Here is a 19861-nt window from a genome sequence, read left to right as displayed (position 1 = left end):
TCACACAGCATCGTTCGAGTCTTAGGGGGAGCCTGGCCCACCAGGCTGCTCCTCCGTCACCTGCCGACCTCGGGAAAAGTGGGGCCCTCGCACCCCCTAATTTCTTGCTGGCCCCCCTCCTCACGCTCCTGCTTTCTGCTGGTCTGACCCTGGTCCCTTCCACTTTGCTCTCAAACACTCCCGTGTCATGGTGAACAAACGCCCTTCTCTTAACCAATTCCCCAGAGAGTACTTCCACCTGACTGGCCCTGCGGCCCCTGGAGGACCTGCGGCCCCCCAGCTCTGTGGAACGGGGCCTTGTCACTGTGTGCGGTAACATGGAGACAGACGGTCACGTCAGCATTATCCTCACTGTCCCCTGCGACATGGTTTTATATTTCAAAATCTTGTCTTGAAATTAGGATTATTTTTAAATATTCATCCATTCAGCAAAGATTTACTGAACGTCCACGAAGATCCGCTAAGGCCCCACACCAGCCACTGGACACTCCGCTATGAGGAAGGCACAGCTCCGGGCCTCAGGCCGCTAGAATCCACTGTGTGGAGACGGGCGGGGCAAGCCTGCGACCCCCACATAGGACCACGCACCACAGCGGTTTGGGGGCGGCTCACGGGAGGTTCCCCACCCCCAGTCGGAAGGAGAAAGGCACCAACAGGCTTCTAGACAAAACACTTATCACGTATTTCTCACCCAAATGAGCTTCTGTTCTTAGTGGCAGCTAAGGCTGCTGCTTTATTACCTCTAAGCGACAGGGGAGCTCTGCTCTGTGGAGCACAAACCCATCCTACGTACCACTTAGGGGATGCTGGTGGGGACGTGGGGTTTGGAGGCACCCAAGGGGCCCTGTTGTCTCTCACAGGCTGCTGGTTCATTTTCAGTCTGGACGATACTGTCGTGCGCTGCAACCGGCTTCTGCTCTGAGACCGGGTCGGTCTACTTTCAGCCTTGTGGAGACCCTGCAAGAGACAAACATGAACTGTAAAGCCGGATGGGTGTCAAAGAAGCTCGCTTTAACCTCTGGCCAGCGGAAGCTTCGGGAGTCCCCACGCCACACCAGAAACCGGCGCGGAAAGCACTGTGGCAAAACCTGGGAGCAGGCNCTAAACTCGTATCACAAACACGTTCTGAAATGGCATCATGGGAAGTAAAGCAGGAAGATGGACTGCGAATTGCAGGGACCCCATGCCACGGGGCAGGGTGGAGAGGGGGTTGGAGAAGTCACTGGTCCCGGCTCTGGTCCCAGGGGCGCTCCCATCATCTACCAATGACATCAGACAGGGTGCGGACACCTCGCACCTCGTTTTATTCTCAAAGATATCTGACTTTCGGGGGCAAGTGGCTCTCCTGAGGCCCGACACTGGCTGCAGTCCGGGTGGGATGAAGGCCCGGGCTGCAGAATCATGGGGGTCAGCCACAGACCTCACCTCCATCTCCTCCATCCGCAGCATCAGGGTCTCCAGGTACGGGCTGTCCCTGCCGTCCCCCACGGGAGCTGAGGCTTCCGACTCCAAAACCCCATGGTGGGTCGCAACCCGGGGCCCATGAGCGGCATCTCCCAAAGAGTCCCCCAGCTGGCAAAGGCTGTGGGGTGCACAGTCCACAGCCGCAGCCTGTGAAGCAAGGGAGGGGCAGAGAGGAGATCAAAAACCTGACAACGGACGGACGCCAGCCGCGGCAAAGCAGCCCCGGGTGACCCCGCACGTTGCACCCCTCCCATGCTGGCGAGTCCAAAGCAGCCACATCAGCACAGTGGCCACCAGCCACTCCAATGCTGCCACGAACCAGGTACCCGACCGTAGTCACCTGCCGGCTGGTAAAGCAAGTGTCCTTCTTGGGCCGCACGCAGAGAAAAAGTCCACTAGCTTACGTGTCAGATTCCAGACAACAGGTCTGTTCTCGTGGGTTCCAGGCTTTTGTAAAAATGTCGATCCACGACATCATGAGGCCCCTCATTCTCTGTCTTCACGCGAGACTTTCTACCCGTAAGCGGGAGAGCTTTACTAGCCCTTCTTGACCTCGTGTTCTTTACGTTCACAAAGCACTTCACAGTTTGCGAAGTGACTTTACACACGCTCTGTCAGATGCGCCTACCATCCACTCTGGAGGAGGCTCCTGCAAGGACTGTCTGCTGGGGAGTGACGGCATCAGGCTCTGCAAGGACCCATCTGTGGGCCACGGGGTCCTGGCTCTGCCCACCGTGCCCTGTCTGCAACGTGCACGAGCCCCCACGCCTCGCTTTCACCCTCATCAGGGAGACGGGAACAGTCCCGTCTCAGAGCTGGAAGGGTTTGTGGGGACATCCGGTGAACAGCTCCCACCACAGCAATTTAAAGATCAGAAATATATGTATATATATTAACAGCCAATAAAGATATGAAGACACGCCCAACCTTAAGCTAAATAAAAGCTGAATAATCAGACATTAGAGTTACAAAAACAAATCTAGAGCAAAGGAACCCAGGAACGGATCTAGTTAATGAAGGTGTGTGTATCTGCGTGTAAGATTTTCATCTAGGGAGAACGGAACATCAGGACACCGTGTGCCGTCCAGAAAGCTAGGAAGCTCTGGACACGCTGCCACGGAGTGCCCGACACGTAAGGAGGAAGCCGGCTGCTGAGAGCCCGTGGTGCTACTTTGCAGGACGGTGCAACTCTTCATGTCATACTCCTGCTGACTTATTGCCATTTTCAGCCATGTGCATATATAACTCAATCTAGAAAAAACTCGAGCATTTTGGAAAGCACCATTTCGGGTGCTCAGCGGATGGCTGGGGCAGCAGCCACAGACGCAGGTGCGGTCCTGGCGCCTCCACATGCTCCTTCCCGACGGCAGAGCCGGTCGTGTCAGCAAGTGGACCCGCCGAGAGTTGTGTTTTCTGTGTGAAGGTCACAAATGTCTCCTCCCTTCTAGAGAGGGGAGTTCCGAGAATCTGTGTGGAGGCCACACGGTTTTACCAGTTAACACAGAAAACGCTTCTCCACGTCACCATGCCGACGTCAACGAGTCTTCCTGTTGTTATCAGTTACTTACACACACATCCCCTCGCGTGCCACCTGGGGACCTCCGCGGTGACGCCCACGACTAGCCCAGGACGCTAGCTGCTATCGGAGCTGCTCTCCTAATTCTGCTCAGGACCACTCAGCACCCACAGAGTAATTCCCACGTGCGAGGCTGGTAACCCGCAGACACACGAACTCTACTGACGGCCCTGACGGCCGCGCGGGGACACCGTCCCCACTGAGATGTTTGCCAGGAGGAAAGGATCACCTGGGGGGGCAGGGTAGGAACGTTCCCACACATGCCAGACACAAGTCCTCCGGGGGGACGTGCAAGGACGCACGACCACAGCACATGCTTTTGTGCTTCTCAAATCTTACCATTTCCTCTCTGCTCGGCCAGGTCCTGGTCACTGCCCAGCACTCAAACCATGTGTGCTGAACAGTGAGCGTCAGGCGTTCGGCACAGAGGAAATCAGGCCAGTCGTGAGCAAAGCCAGGCCGTGTGGAGGCGGCTGCTCTCTGGCCACAGGCCACCTGCACTCAGGGCCGCGCACCGCAGCCACGTTCCATCCTCGGGAGAGGACAGAAATCCCTATGGCTCCAGGGATTTCCGCTGTGCAGTCAACAAGCGAAGAGGAACTGTCACTCCCCCTTGCGGAGCAGGAACCCGTGTGTCATTCCCGCGCCACCAGGATGCTCTTACGACACGGGAGTGGCGTCAGCGGGAACGCCAGTGTGCGCACCTCCTCTGTGAGCCGGGCGGTCGCCGTGTCTGCCGACGGCCGGTCCTTCAGCTGAGGGTCTGCTTCCAGAGAAGAGTTGACTCTCTGTTAAAACACGATCCACGAATTATAAAAATCTACAACCCGTGTTGGCACAGACGAACTGCTACGAGGTTAGCTTGTGCACAGAGCCGCTCGTCGGCTTTGCCCACATCAGGCTGGGCAGCAATTCGCAGCTCGTGTCCCCATGAAAATAAAGGCCGTGTGTTGATCTTGGCCTTCTGTCCCTTTTCTTCCCTCAACTTTGGAAACACGGTCAGAGTAGTTGTGTCTACAGTTACTCCGCGTCTGTTCCAGTTTGCTCAACAATGGAACAAGGAGGCTGGACGGCTGGGCTGCGAAAAGCCCTCCCTCTTCTCTGCGCCTGACATGTGCAGGGACTCTCGTGATAAGCACACACTTCTGACACTGGAGGTACACAACTCCGGTGGCCCGTTCAGTGACCCAGAACATCGCTCATTCCATGTGAGATTATTATATTCCCCATGGCCTCAAGGACCACACAGACAAGACCGTCTCCAGGGCCAGCACACCTGCAGGGTCGGGCCGGCGCGTCCAGCTTCCTGCCCACGGGAGGGTGACCCCTGCTGGTGACGCTGCACGCTAACTCCTCCTGGAGACAGGCTGCGCACAGGTGCTGACCCAAACCACGGAAGTGAGAGAGCCCAGGACTTGTGCAGAAGCAGCCAATGGGACACTGACATCACCAACAGATCTATCTCATTAACAGTGGAAACTGGAACCTAAACTCATTCCTTAAACTAAAATCTCCCCTTTCTCAAAAGTGGGACTTTCTCTCTCTTCCCTTGTCCTGGTCCCTTACGTGCACTGAAGACTCATCACCCATCAGTGGACCCCGAGGGGCCGAGCAGCGCTGCACCCGTACCACACAGCACAGCACAGCTCAGCACCCCAGCCGCCAGGCGGGCGCGAGGCCTCACGAAGGGCCTCCTTTTATTCTAGCACCTCCAAAGGCAAGCGACTGCATTACCTGGGCCTTGACCAGGAGAGGCTTCAAACGCTCCAGGACCGCCTTCTCCACCTTGTCTGCTAACTGGGTGTCCGAGACACTATGTAGAGATAAAATCAAAAATTAAAATCAAAAGCAAGAAAATATCCCATTTTGTAGATTCAGGTGCTACTCCAAGTGGAGGAAAATGAAATGAGTATAAAACCACAGCTTCTTGACTCCTGACGGCCACGCCAAGTCCTGGGGTCCTGTTAAATGAGCAGACGCCGCATTTCCAGTGAGCGCCCAGGTGCTGCGCCCGCCCCGGTCCAGGACCCGCCGAGGGCACTTCTGAACATCTCGACAGGTCCCTCGGGCTCTCAGTACACTTCAAGAGAGTAACAGCTGCCTTTAAACAGCTCAAGAGGACAGAAGACTGAACAAGTCAAACTAATTTTGATCCCTCTCTAAACTCCGCCATAATGGAGTCAGACACAAACCCAGAGACGAGGGCAGCACGGTGCTGGAAAACAGGACAACATGGTAGCCACCTGGGCCGAGTCGACCAAGCCGAAACGGCCAGTCATGGGGAAGCGCAGAAGCTACGTGCGTGCCCTGCTGACTTCACGGGCGCGGGGCTGGTGGGAACAGGCACGTGGGGACCTGGGGGCAGCCTATATGCGGGAGACAGGAGCCTGGTGACGTCTCAGAAGCTGGATCCTGGGGCCCCTCTCCGACTCCCCCTCTGGGGTGTCTGGACGCTCCCGGGGCGCCGGCAGCCGGGAGCTCACCATCCAGAAGCTCGGACGCGCCCCAAGGGAAGGACTAACAACCCACACGAGGCTCCTTTGCGAGCGGCACACCCACACACCCCAGAGCCACGCTCAGGCCCAGCAGCCCTTCCGGTGGACCGCGCTCAGACGGCACGTCTCCACGAGAAGAGCAACACACGGAGCAGCACCTGGTGTCACGCGCACACACTGGCTCAGAACGGGCTGCAGACGTGAAAACACGACCACAGCGGCAGAGCACCGACGCTCGGGGGCCCCAGTGTTGGCCGGGGCTTCTGAGACCAGTCACAGAGCAAGACCCACCGTCAGAGAAAATATCGATAAACTGACCTTAGTCAAAACCCAAAACAGCTTCTTCATCAAGAGACCCCGTCAGGGAGCTCACACGCAGGCAAACCCCAGCTGCTGCACGCCCGTCTGACAATCGCTCATGCCCAGATCACACTGAAAACCCTTAGAAATCAACGCAACAGACACTTCACACCTCACTCGACTGCAAGGACACGCGAACGAAAACCACAAGGCCCCACCACACTCCCCACAGTGGCTAGAATTAGACAGACACCAACAAATGTCAGCGAGGTCAGGGAACAGACAGATCGGAGCCCCACATGGAACATGGGGCACCGCCCCGACCACGTCTCCCCTGCAAGCCCACGGGACCCAGCCCGCGCCCCTCACAGCGGCAGCACCTCAAACCCACACAGCAAACCATCAGGGACACGTCCGTAGGAGACAGACTGACGGGTGGGGGTGATGAGATCAAGGGAGGAGTCAGCATGGTGGCTTTCTCTGGGGGATAAGGGGGTGACTGAGGAAGGACCGAGGAGGGACATGGTGAGGGCCCGTCCCCTGATCAGAGATGCTGCTGCACGGGTTTCCCTTCTGTAGCATTCGGGGCTGCACGCGTGCGTTTACCACGTAGGACCCCCCAAGAGGATGATGCGGCACGGCAGGCCACTGTCCTGCCATCCGGCCGAGGGACAGTGGATAGGGGTCCCAGCAGCCAGAGGAATGGACTGCCTCACCAGGGGACTGTCCCACCGCAGACGCCACGTACGACCATGCTGGTCAGTTACCTTGTGCGCCGTCCGGAGGGCCCGGGAGCACCGGCAGGAGAGTAAGGCCCTTCCAACCCTAAGGCTCTGTGATTACATAGTTTTGTTTTGCTTTGCTTTTTTTAAGACTTATTTATTTGGGGGGCACGCGTGAGTGGGTGGGGGAGGGACAAAGGGAGAGAATCTCAAGCAGACTCCCCGCTGAGCACAGAGCCCAATGCAGCCTTGATCCCAGGACCCTGAGACCATGACCTGAGCTGAAACCAAGAGTCGGACGCTCCATCGACTGTGTCACCCGGGTGCCCCTGTGATTGTGTAGCTTGAAACCTCAACTACAGAGGAAAGAAATCGGGGCCTCGCGCGTGGGAAGGAGCATCTGTGGTGACAGGTGACAGAACACACACTGTGTGGACGACCGCAGGGCAAGCTATGAACAGAGTCGGGAAACAGCCCATCACGGCCCCAGACCGCAAGGACACCTCCGACGTCAAGCGTCCAGTGGACCTGGAAGCAGAGCACGTGCACACGCACCGGCACGTCCAGACACGTCCACCCCCTCCTGGCGAGCAGAGCGCCCGGGGTGGGGGCACGAGCAGACCAAGGCTGACCTCTCAGCCCCCCAACCCGCCGACGTCCGTTCAGTGTCAAACGCCACAAAAGGAATACTTCGTAGCCAAGACACCGCATACGATCCCGCGGGCACGCGTTCATCCCACGAGGCCAGGCCGACGCGGGCCTGGGGCACGAGCGCGCAGACGAGCGGCAGCAGGCGAGCCCTCGCGACTCCTGTTCAGACGCACACCCCACCTCGACTCCAGCTTTCTACCCACGTCTGCAGTCTTGAGTTCCGTCAGTCCCTCCGTCCCGCCTGAGTCCGCGGCGAGCGGAGCGAGGTAGGGACAGCGCAGAAGGCCAGCCGACCGTGGCCGGCCCAAGCCGCACCCTGCTGCGGGCCGTCCCGGGAGCGCGAGCGCCTCCGCCAGCTGCTGGCTGAGGCCGCATGGGCCAGCCTGGGACGCGGGGACGTACCTCCGCCTCTGCGTCTTGTCCGAGCCCTCAGCTTTCAGGTCCTCCAGCTCCTTCAATGTCTTACAGGTTTCCGCGTCGAGCCAAGCGAGTCTAGCAGACAGTAAACAGCGTCAGACCAACCCGCCTCGCCCCGCAGGCCGCCATCCCCACAGCCACGTCAGGGTCAGGGGTGCCGGTGTCGGGCTCCGCAGGCGACACCACCTCTCCCAGTGGAGTCCCTCATATGAGGCTCCGTGCGCGTGTGCTCCCAGTGAGCGTGGGCAGCCACCAAAACCGCCCACGATTTTCTCAAGAAAGAGCCATCGCTGTTCTTAGGACTGCTTGTTCAACCATAAAACAAAGCTGCTGCTGGATCTTCGAGTTTAGAAGTTGGGCAGAGGCGCAGCGAAGTCACATAAAGCCAGAAAGGAAACGCTCACTCTGCACAACCTCCAAGCATGGGGGGGGGGGCTCTGAGTCCTTCAGTTTACGCTGCGTGACTAGCATCCAGTTACACAGCAGCCCACACTCATTTTTGCTTTCCCACAAGAACCACGTCGGCCACACAAACGCAGAGCCCCGTCGTCACTGCTCCCTCCGGAATGTTCTCACCTCACCCCTGATTCGAGCCTATTCCCTGGGCCCATGAAGCCCAGCTCTCTGCAGCAGGAAGCGGCCCAGCACCTTCCAGCCTCCGCTCTTTACCCTCCGGCTCTGCCTCAGATCAGCTATAACAGGCCCTTCCTGCAACTGTAAGTCACGGGGGCTCAGAAGCTGTCTTCCGGTACCGTTTCTAGACGTCTCCATAGAGCTCGCCACTGCACCACACAAAACAAGCAACCGGTTTACAACGGACACACAGGCCGTTGAGTGGTCGGAGTGAAAGGGGCTCGCCGTCCGCGCCTGGCTGTCCGACAGCAGAGCCGGCGGCTGATGCTTTACGGAACCGGCTGTATACATACGTGAGAGAGGAGAGTCCACTGCAGAGCCCGGGGCCCGGGCCCTTTCTTTCTCAAGGATTTGGAAAGCAGCAGCACAAACCTCACTGCTTCCTGCACGACCGCCCCCGTCAACGTCTCCTCCTGGGCCTCGTCCTGCTGCAGTGACTGTTCCTTTCTGGCGTCTCTGGGGCTCGGCTTCACCTTCAGCCAGGCAGCGCTGCAAACAGGCAAAAGCACAGCTCCGGGACCCCGCCCTCCACGCCTGCCAGCTCCCGGGGGTCAGCGGTGAGCTACAGCAGCGGCCTGCGTGCGAGCGGGGGCCCAGAAGAGCGAGCGCCCCCGGGGCCGAGGCTCAGCGCCCACGCACACGTTTTCCTCTGCTTCTCACTCGCATCCCTGCGTTCGTGAGAAGAACCAACACATAGCTTCGGTCACTAGTTACTTTCCACGTGGCAATGCCTTCAGGAGGCCCTCCCGCCCTCTGCGCACGCCCGGAAGACAGCCCATGGGCTCGGGGGCTTGCAGTATAAACGTCCACCGACCGATGTTTTCAGAGCTTCCAACTGAATTCATGTCTTTATTCTAACACACACATAAAAATACAGAATTTACAACAGCTGAACACAAAAAGCACATGATGAAATCAGGCCTGATTTAGACCCAGCTCTGCTACATAAGCGAGACATTAGATTCTCGAGACGTTGCTTCTGCAACTCTGCAGGCCGACGGGCAAGGGCGACCATTCACACAGCATCGTTCGAGTCTTAGGGGGAGCCTGGCCCACCAGGCTGCTCCTCCGTCACCCGCCGACCTCGGGAAAAGTGGGGCCCTCGCACCCCCTAATTTCTTGCTGGCCCCCCTCCTCACGCTCCTGCTTTCTGCTGGTCTGACCCTGGTCCCTTCCACTTTGCTCTCAAACACTCCCGTGTCATGGTGAACAAACGCCCTTCTCTTAACCAATTCCCCAGAGATTACTTCCACCTGACTGGCCCTGCGGCCCCTGGAGGACCTGCGGCCCCCCAGCTCTGTGGAACGGGGCCTTGTCACTGTGTGCGGTAACATGGAGACAGACGGTCACGTCAGCATTATCCTCACTGTCCCCTGCGACATGGTTTTATATTTCAAAATCTTGTCTTGAAATTAGGATTATTTTTAAATATTCATCCATTCAGCAAAGATTTACTGAACGTCCACGAAGATCCGCTAAGGCCCCACACCAGCCACTGGACACTCCGCTATGAGGAAGGCACAGCTCCGGGCCTCAGGCCGCTAGAATCCACTGTGTGGAGACGGGCGGGGCAAGCCTGCGACCCCCACATAGGACCACGCACCACAGCGGTTTGGGGGCGGCTCACGGGAGGTTCCCCACCCCCAGTCGGAAGGAGAAAGGCACCAACAGGCTTCTAGACAAAACACTTATCACGTATTTCTCACCCAAATGAGCTTCTGTTCTTAGTGGCAGCTAAGGCTGCTGCTTTATTACCTCTAAGCGACAGGGGAGCTCTGCTCTGTGGAGCACAAACCCATCCTACGTACCACTTAGGGGATGCTGGTGGGGACGTGGGGTTTGGAGGCACCCAAGGGGCCCTGTTGTCTCTCACAGGCTGCTGGTTCATTTTCAGTCTGGAGGATACTGTCGTGCGCTGCAACCGGCTTCTGCTCTGAGACTGGGTCGGTCTACTTTTTTCAGCCTTGTGGAGACCCTGCAAGAGACAAACATGAACTGTAAAGCCGGATGGGTGTCAAAGAAGCTCGCTTTAACCTCTGGGCCGGCGGAAGCTTCGGGAGTCCCCACGCCACACCAGAAACCGGCACAGAAAGCACTGTGGCAAAACCTGGGAGCAGGCGTGCCTCACGCTGAGCATTTCCACACTGAGCGTACCTGAGGGTGCCTCACGCTGAGTCCGCTCACAGTTTCCAGACTGAGCGTTTCCACACTGAACGTGCCCGAGTGTGCCTCACACTGAGTGTGCTCACACTGAACGTTTCCACAGTGAGCGTGCTCACACTGAACGTGCCTGAGCGTGCCTCACACTGAGGGCATGTGCTGTACTCCACCCCACCCCCCTCCCTGGGAAAGGATGGGGTTCAGGGGAGGGGTGAAGCTGGACGCCCTGCATTTGCCATCCTTTTATACACACACACACACACAATATATATTTATTTTTGTGTTTTTTCCTAATTAAAGAAAAAAAAGATAAACTGCATGACACTCTTGGNGATGGGGTTCAGGGGAGGGGTGAAGCTGGACGCCCTGCATTTGCCATCCTTTTATACACACACACACACACAATATATATTTATTTTTGTGTTTTTTCCTAATTAAAGAAAAAAAAGATAAACTGCATGACACTCTTGGTTAAAAACTTAACGCCTCATCTATAAACCGGGAGCTGATTTCTTCCCTTGTTTCCAGAAGGCTGAATGGGCTCACGGAGGAGGAGCATGCAGCAGTCTCTGAGCAAGAGCACCGGCTACACGCAGACAGGCCCCGTCCTGACTGCCTGATGACACCCCATGAGGCTGATCCAAGCCCGGACCTATCAGTCCCCAGTGACAAGTGCTCAGCGCCCGTCCCTGGGGCCACCTGACAATACTCAGGCCCGACTGGCGGCAGTAACATTAAGGGTGTTTGGACTGGGAGGCAGTCTTCCGGCCGGTCCTCCCCTTCAGTTACGCTATAAACAGAAGCTTAAAATATAATGTAGCTTCAGGCCAGCTGGCTTCCAAACACAGAGAGAGCACTGACCCTGAGACGCCTCTCCATGCTGAGTGATTAGTTATTTATCAATATTTATCTTCAGCAGGAAGCAAATCTTAATCCCCTCCAATCTCACACTTGCAAAGCAGAAGCAGAATTAACAGGATTTTAGAACAGCCTGCCCGATTAAGACCATGGGATCAGATTCACGCAGCTCTCACCAAACCAGGACAAGGAAGACGCCGGGTCCTGGGAGCAGTATTAAAAACTGTTATTTTTTGTTAAAAAGGCAAAAACCACCCGGAGCCGAGCTAAGTCAGCTCTGTCTGGATGGGTGGCCCAGGACTCCGGCGGCACCACAAGCACAACCAGCTGGCCACGGGAGGAGCCGCTCTGTACCTGAGGCAGCCTTGCTGGCGCCTGGGCCTCCTTCTTCCTGAGCACCGTGCTCCTGGCCGTGGGCCTCCCCGCCGCCGCTCCAGCTCTCGCCGGGGCCAGTGCATCTGCCGGGAAGCTGGCGCTGTGGTCTGCAGCAGACGGGGCTTCTTCCGGAAAGATCTCCGCACCCATCGCATCCAGCCCATTCTCCAACGTCCAGGTCGCTACAGGCGCTGCCCCAGGGGGACACTTCCCTGTAGGACATTTCAGAAGGACAAACAGAGGGAAATGCTACTCAAGTGGGTGACAAGGATTTCCACAGAGAGATAAGCTCCAGACATCTAGCCCAGCCTGTAAACACAGGCATTTTGCTGCCGAAGTCACTCCTCGCCCTGTGACTCCCACATGGACCCACACGCGGAAACCCGCAGGCCGTGGCTGACACCCAGGCTCACCTCCCACAGGGGCTCCTTCCCGGTCCCTCGGACCCCAGCCCTGCCTGCCTGCCGCCACCACCCGGGGCAGATGTGCGGTATCCTGTGACTATGCCAACGGCATCTCCTGACCGACCCCTTCTCTATCTCCGTTTACCCCACCTGGCCACCAAACATGTTTTTTCTAAGATGTAAAAATTTAACTGTCATTTCCCAAAACCTCCATCCATCCACGATGGTCAACTTGCAGTGTGAAAAGAAATAAAACGGTCTTTAGTTGAAGATGAGATGATGTTTTCTACACAGAAAATCCAAGAGAATCTACATGTAATTAAACGAAGAAGAGGTCTCTGGATAAAAGAAAAATATATTAAAATCAGTATCATTCTCACATATCAAAGTAACTAGAAAAAATAGAAGAGAAAAACATCCTGTGAACATCAGCAGCAAAAACCATAAGGCACTTGGGAAGAAATCTAACCAAAGAGTCAAAGGTATTTTAAAGGACATGAATGAAGACCTGAGTAAGTTGTTTTCAAGAAAGGAAAGAACACTGTGGAGATGTCCATTCTCCCCTAAGCAGTCCATCATTTCAAATGCAAATTCAATTAAAATCCAGGCAGATCTTTCAGTGGATCCAAACAGGCTGATCCCAAAGTTGTCAGTACGAGTCCCGTCCCAGGCCAGCCCAGGCGATTCCGGAGAAGCACCGCCAGGCGGGGGCGGAGGGGTGGACCCCCAGGTCCCAGGCTCCTCACGCAGCGGCCATGGGGACAAAACAAAACACGGGCCTTGCCTCACACTCAACATCTCTCAAATTTAAAAGAAACAAAGACAGAAATATGACAGGAAAACTTTAAAGGTTTTATAAGAAAATACAGGAGAAAGGATGAAGACTTTGGGGCGGAGAAGCCTCTCTTAAGAATAATAGCGATACACTTTAATTATAGCGCATGGCAACTTCCCCTCCACCGGAAGACACGGTGAACTCCACAGACAGGCCGGGGTCTGAAGTCGAGATCACTAACACGTGTAATGAACACAGGCCTAACAGCTAGAACACATTAGAAACATCTACAAATCTATAAGAAAAATAGATACTCCAATAGAAAAAGTGGCAAAGGATAGAAATAGGCAACTCAGAGAAAAAAATCTGAACTGTCAGTAAAAACAAGAGATGATCAGCAATAACCAGAAAAATCCAAAGTGAAACAACCACCTACGCTTCACGTCCATGAGACTGGGGGAGGGGCTGCAGGGGACGACGCCCAGCCGACCCCAGGGATGACGGGTGTGGACAGACGAGGGGGCCCAGAGAGCAGCCAGGAGCCACAGGCGCAGGAGTGAGCGGGCGCCGAGGGCAGAACGAGGCCGCACCCTGTGAGAGCTCATCTACACGCACCCTAAACACTTCCCTCCGTCTCCGGACGGACGCGCAGGAGCACAAGCATAAAAACAGGAGTGACCTCCGGTAGGGGAGGGAGGGGAACAGGATGGGGAGGGAAGTCGAAAAGGGACTTCAGGGCGCCCCACGGGCTCAGCTGGTGGAGTGTGCCACTCTCGACCTCGGGATCGTAAGTTCGAGCCCGCATGGGGGTAGAGATGGCTTAAAAACAAAAAAAGGCACTTCAGCGGCACCTGTCATATTTTGCTTCTAAAAACAAAATTCTAAATCGAATAAAGCAGAAATGGTAAAGTTTTTTAAATCTGGGAAGCAAGTACCCAGGTGTCTATAATTTTCATTCTTTTTCTGTACATTTTAAATACTTTATCCGACAAGGAAAAAAGCGTTCAGCCTCCCCTGACAGCAGTCTCGGGCCAGATCTTCAGTCTGGTACCTTTCTCGCCACCAGGACAGCTACAGGGCAAGGAAATATAACCTAGAGGGAAGCAGCAACCTCAGGCTGCGAGAGTTGTTCACACACAGTGAGGGAACTCTGCCGTCCAGGTCCCGAAGCCTTTTTCAGCTAGGATTTGCAAAAACTAGTGCAAATGTGGGGCGGGGGGGGGGGGGGGNGGGGGGGGGGGGGGGGGGGGAAGCAGAGCCTGAGGGCCTTGCGAATGGTGGGGAGGGGGCCACTGTCCTTCTCCCCAGCACTGCGAGAACATTCCAGAAGCCACTAAAGAGCTGCACCAACAATTCCATAAACCCCAAGGTCAAATCAGGCTCACACAAACACCCCAACTGAACAGGGAGGGAAGGGGTGGGAGGAGGCCTCAGGGAGTCAGAGCGGGGGACTAGGCGGTGGCCGCAATGCGGAGCCAGAAAGTGTAACCTTCTGAAACCCAGACCGTAAGGACAGCAGGAGAAACTCGAATGAAATAAATAAAAGCAAGAGAACCACCCCATCCTTCGCCCTGAGCAAATGCACTGTTTGCGAAGCGGTGACAGCCACCCCTCGGTCCGGAGCAGGACGACAACGNAGAGAACCACCCCATCCTTCGCCCTGAGCAAATGCACTGTTTGCGAAGCGGTGACAGCCACCCCTCGGTCCGGAGCAGGAAGACAACGACGAGCGGCACTACCCCGTCTCACATCTGCACCGCGCTCTCGCAGCTCCGGCCAGAGGCCTTGCTCGCATCCGGGCCTCCCCGCGGCACACACGGCAGGAGGGACACGACCACCGCAACCCTGCAGACAAGGAAGCCCACCGCCGAGTGGCAGGGCCGCACCCCCAGCCTTCGGGTCCAGGGCTGGTCCCGTTCCTTCTGCTCTGCCGTCAGGGACGCGGGAACCGCTCCGCAGAAACAGGCTTTTTGGGCCACGCAAGCGTGCCGATTTCTCTGCGACCCGATCGCTTTATTATTTTAAAAATGGACAAAACTCATTTTTAATGGCCACCGAAGATCTGTTTTCTCAGCTAGAACCTGCCTAACACAAGCTGACCTTCCCTTACTCATGAGGCAGTCAAAACACCATTTTTATGGCACTTAGCGCTTATCCAATCTGCTGCTCACACCCAAGTCCGTCACGTAGGATAAGGGCCAGTACCCTCACTTCACAGACAGAACAATGAAGTTCAGAGACACGAAGTCCTCAGCCCAGGGTCACAAAGTGCAGTCTTCCTGGCCTGTTTCCCACGGGCGTCCGCCCTCCTGCTCTCCCAGATTTGGTCTATGGTGAGCTTCAGACAAGCAGCTTCCCAACCGCTCTCTGACGCAGGGGCTCACTTTCTGCTCAGCACTCGCGGGCACCCGTGCTCTTGCACCTCAGGAAGCACGTCCGTGTGCAGGCTGGCGAGTTCTCCGTGTCTCCCCAAGGACCCCACGTGAGCCCCCGACACCCAGAACGCAGCATACGGGGGCTGCTGCCCACAAGCCTTTCCCCCCTCAGACACACGAGTGCCTAGCTCTGGACCGCCACGGGGGTGCGAGGGAAAGGCAGGCCAACTTGGGGCTGAGTTCTGCCCACCAGGGAAGGGAAGAGGGAACCACACTGCAGTGAGTACGTATCTAACAGCAGTCCAGCAAATGCAGTTTTGTGACGTCCACACCAGAGGCGGTGCCACAGAATTAGTTTAAGACTGAGACGCAGATCGAATGACCATCGGTACATAACCTCCATCCCAGGAAACAGTGAAACAAGAAAAAGTTAATNCAAATGCAGTTTTGTGACGTCCACACCAGAGGCGGTGCCACAGAATTAGTTTAAGACTGAGACGCAGATCGAATGACCATCGGTACATAACCTCCATCCCAGGAGAGGAAACAGTGAAACAAGAAAAAGTTAACGAATGCAGTACATTACAGCACAGGCAGAGAAAACCTTGGCTAATGAGACACATAAACTAAGGCTGGAAGTTCAAGGGCATCCTTCATGTCGGTAAACCTGAGTGGGTTAAACAAAAAACTCACACGAGTTAAGAACGCCAACAGCCAACTACATATAAGAGAAACTCCTAGAACGGCAGCGGAGGACGGAGCCCCGGACAGGGGCGCTAGTCGAGGTAAGCGCCACACGAGCTCAGCACAGACCACCATCTAAGTGAGGGGCACCGAGGTTCTGAGACAGAGGTGCTCAGTGCCAGCAGCAAGGAAAACCCACCAGCAGAGACTTCACAGCCCAGAAGGCCTAGCATCTCAGCACAAGTTCCAAAAAGACAAAGCAGAAGTCCAATGAGATCGAGCCTCGGGCATCACCAGACACCTGAATGTAGCTTTACGCCAGCTATCTGCAGGCTACCTACAGATTTTGTAAACGGAACCAGAAGACTATAGAAAAACAGCAATAAAGGAACAAAGGCTGGAAACAAGCCAACGGTTATTCACAGACGATAACCATTCTATAGACAGCAAAACACAACCTACTGACAAAGCGTTAGAAAATGGGAGCACAGCAAGGCTGCTCGATAGGACGTCAGGAGTTAAAGGGTTTACAGGACGTCACGCACACGAGCACCGCGGAACAAACGGGGGGAAAGCTGAACTAGAGCAAACTCGTGCTCACGGTCTATACCCCACGGAGAGCATCTGAGGACAACTGAACCAGAGGCCCTGCCGTGTCTCGGGACATTCAGTCCTGGAGACATTAACTCCTCGTCAGAATTCCACTGTGCTGCCTGCTGTCGTGGGGGCGGGGGCGGGGGGCTGTTGGTGGAAATCATATCCTGATTCTGACAATTCTGTGGAAACGCCGAGGGTCAAGGTCAGCAAAGGCGTTCGGGAAGAGCAGGTGGCTGAGTGTTCCAGTCAGGAGTCATGAGCCCAGGGACCAGCGGGGTCCATGGCAGAGAACACGCGGCCCAGAAACTGACCCACACATGCGCGGACAGTTAATTTACGACAAGAGTCACATTCTTTGCCACTTTGGGGAAGGAATAATCTTTTCAAATGAAACTTCTCTAGAAGTGACATAGAAAAAGGTTGTCTTAACTTTGGCGTAGGGAGAAGCTTCAACAAGACATAAAAACAAACACAAAGAAACGTACAGGAAATCCTGCTCGTTGGACCACTGTGAAACGCCCAACTCTGTTTGTCACACACGGCACTGCAACGCTTAGAAGCAAGCCGCCTCTCATCTCTGAATATGTATTCACGGCCAGATAACTGAGACAGGGTCCACATGCAGAATACTCGTACAAAGAACTCCTATAAATCCATTTTTGAAAAAAAAGGAGAGGAAGAAAAAAGGAAAGAAGAGAAGGAGAACATGAAAGAGGGAGGGAGGGAGGACAAGAGACTTGAACTGGCACTTCCCAAAAGGAGGCATGTAAATGGGGTATAAACACATGAAAAAGTATACCATCACTCAAACAGAAAATGTAAATTAAAACCAGAAGGAGGGGCGCCTGGGGGGCTCAGCTGGTGAAGCTTCTGCCTTCAGCTCAGGTCACAATCTCAGGGCCCTGCGATGGAGTCCCGCATGAGGCTCCCTGCTCAGCGGGGAGTCTGCCTCTCCCTCTCCTTGTGCTCTCTCTCTCAAATAAATAAATAAAATCTATACATCTGTAAATCAATGAATCCATCAATCAAACCAGACTGACAGCCGGGGCACCTGGGTGGCACTGTCAGTTAAGTTTAGTCTGACTCTTGGTTTCAGCTCAGGTCTGACCTCAAGGTCCTGGGATCAAACCCTGCGTCGGGCTCCGTGCTCAGCATGGAGTCCGCTTGGGACTCTCTCCTCCTCTGCTGCTACCCTGCGTGCCTCCCCTTGCTCTCTCGCTCTCTCTCTAAAATAAATAGATAAATCTTTAAAAAACAAAACCAGAATGACAGTCTACGCACCAAGCAGGGGCTATACCTACAAAAACTACAAGTGCGGGCAAGAATGCACGGCAGTGGCTCTCACACGCTGCTGGTGGGCGTAAAACCCGTAACGCTACTCTGAAAAAAATCTGGGCCTGTTACAGCTGAACAAACGCATCCGCTATGAGCTGACGATGATACCCCGGGAACACACCCGACACAAACACACGTACACATGTACCAAGACACACACGTGAGAACAGTGGCTTTCTTTGTCATCATCCAAACCTGGGAAAACCCCGATGATGAGGGCGACACAAGGGGGCTGCATTCACACAGTGGGACGTGGCAATGAGCACAAACAGGGCACAGCTACACACACACACGACGCTCACACAACGTGAACAGAAAGAGGCCAGGCCCAAGAAAATACCTATTGTGTAATCCTATCCCTATAAGGTTCATGAAATTCCAAACCTGGCAAAAACCAACGTACGGCATAAAAAATGAGAACAACAGTTAATTTGGGGGAGGAGACAAGGCATGGAGACTGGAAGAGGGGATTTCTTAGTGCTTGTAATGTTCTGTTTCTTGACTCGGGTAGGGGCTTCACAGAGGTTTGTTTTCTGGTAACAAACTGAACTGTAAACTTCTATTTTGTGCACTTTCCTATCTGTATATTCTATTTCAACTGAAGCAAGAAAATTAGTTCACTGGATTCGTCCACACCGACACCAACGGCACGTTAAAAAATTCAATGTTAAAATCTTGAAACTATTTTAAAACACTATCAATGTATACCTCTATCAGTTTAACTTAAAAAAGGGAAAAAGTAGAGGAAAAGAAACTCTCTTCGCAAAACTGGAAGAAGAAACAGAAGAACATTTCCTCCACTTTGCACGCAGACACGCGAAACCCCAACAGCAAGCCACACATGTAAACAGACCCCATGAAATCTGGGGAGAAATGATGCCCCCATATTATTCTGAACTAAATTCTGTCCAGTAAAGAAGAAAGAGAAAAAAGAAAAGGTATAAAAATTGCGAAGAAAGAGGCAGAACTTTACTTATTTGTAGGTGGTCTCATCTATCTGGAAAAACAAAAAAGAACTAAGAAAATCTCCTTATTTCATCAAATCTAAAACATCAATTATAAGACATATCTTTATTTTATGCACCAACGGGAAATTTTAAAACACTGCCCATTAATCGTAAGGTATCATCAATGTAAGAATGCATCCCGATTTCAGAAATGTTCCACCAATCCCTCAGAACCCACGAAACACGGTGTGGCCCAGAGGTCTGGACAGGGTCCCATGGCTCTGCCGGAAGGGGCAAGAACCCGCTTCGACTCGCAATAAAAAGACGATCCCGTTCGCAGCAGCAATAAGAACCATAAAGTGAGAAAACTGGAAATGAACCTAACAGAGAATCCAGGAATTCCTAGTATCCCTAGGTCAGGAATTCTCCTATGCCAAATCTCATCCCTAGGCCTGGATGGAGAAAGGGCATGACGATGCCACCCCACCTCGGCCAGCCTAGGAACTCGGGGGGCCCGTCACACCCCCACGGCCTCTGTCCTAGAATCTGACACGCAGCTTCTCAATTCCTCTGAATACACCATCGCCATCAGCAAACTGCAAAGAACAGAGAGGAAGAGCCTCCCGAAACAGGAAAACACGTCAGAAAGACGATTCTGCCCACAAAGCACAGATCTCTGCAGCAGAAAAGTGGCCATAATCCAAATCAAAGGCTAGTGATTTAGAGAAGTATTTGCAGTCTGTGCAAACCCAGAAAGGAGGAGCCCAGAGCGCAGGCCGACCTCTGCACAGCCGTGAGCACGACGCCGGCCCCGGAGGGAGGAGGGCACGCACAGACGCCGCACAGAGGTGGGAGCACTCCCCCGGGAGCACCCTGACCTTCTTCCCCGGAGTTGGGACAGGACAAGACAAACAGCAAGCGAATACTTCCATCCAGACACTGGAAAATTCTTACAATTTCAGGACATAAAGTACTTCGCAAGGATGTGGGAAATACACTCGGATGCTCACTGTTCGCCAGAACATCACCGTCGGCCCTGTTCAAGGGCAAGCTGGCAGACTGTCTGACATGCACAAGCCAGCAATTCTGGTTT

The 19861-nt window shown here is 54.5% G+C and overlaps 1 protein-coding gene across 6 annotated transcripts in view; it reads right to left on the bottom strand.

The window, feature by feature from the left end:
- Positions 1-12216, bottom strand: part of KIAA0753 (KIAA0753 ortholog) — a 33614-nt gene extending 21398 nt beyond the window's left edge. Inside the window, exons 1-7 of one of the 6 annotated variants that reach the window (XM_034647298.1) lie at positions 11631-12216; positions 10067-10233; positions 8631-8747; positions 7611-7700; positions 4775-4853; positions 3745-3828; positions 1107-1611 (exon numbers count right to left, since the gene is read on the bottom strand). In XM_034647298.1, coding sequence (XP_034503189.1) covers positions 1107-1611; positions 3745-3828; positions 4775-4853; positions 7611-7700; positions 8631-8747; positions 10067-10233; positions 11631-11801 — 1213 coding nt within the window. In that variant the 5' untranslated portion in view covers positions 11802-12216. Of the gene's footprint in view, positions 1-793; positions 958-1106; positions 1612-3744; positions 3829-4774; positions 4854-7610; positions 7701-8630; positions 8748-10066; positions 10234-11630 lie in introns of all 6 variants that reach the window. The other 5 variants (XR_004621806.1, XM_034647296.1, XM_034647297.1 and 2 more) reach the window with 5 other exon arrangements.
- Positions 12217-19861: the final 7645 nt, after the last annotated feature.

The sequence above is a fragment of the Ailuropoda melanoleuca genome, chromosome 17 (assembly GCF_002007445.2).
Source record: "Ailuropoda melanoleuca isolate Jingjing chromosome 17, ASM200744v2, whole genome shotgun sequence".
Taxonomy (NCBI): Eukaryota; Metazoa; Chordata; class Mammalia; order Carnivora; family Ursidae; genus Ailuropoda; species Ailuropoda melanoleuca.
This window is presented reverse-complemented; position numbering and strand designations above follow the sequence as displayed.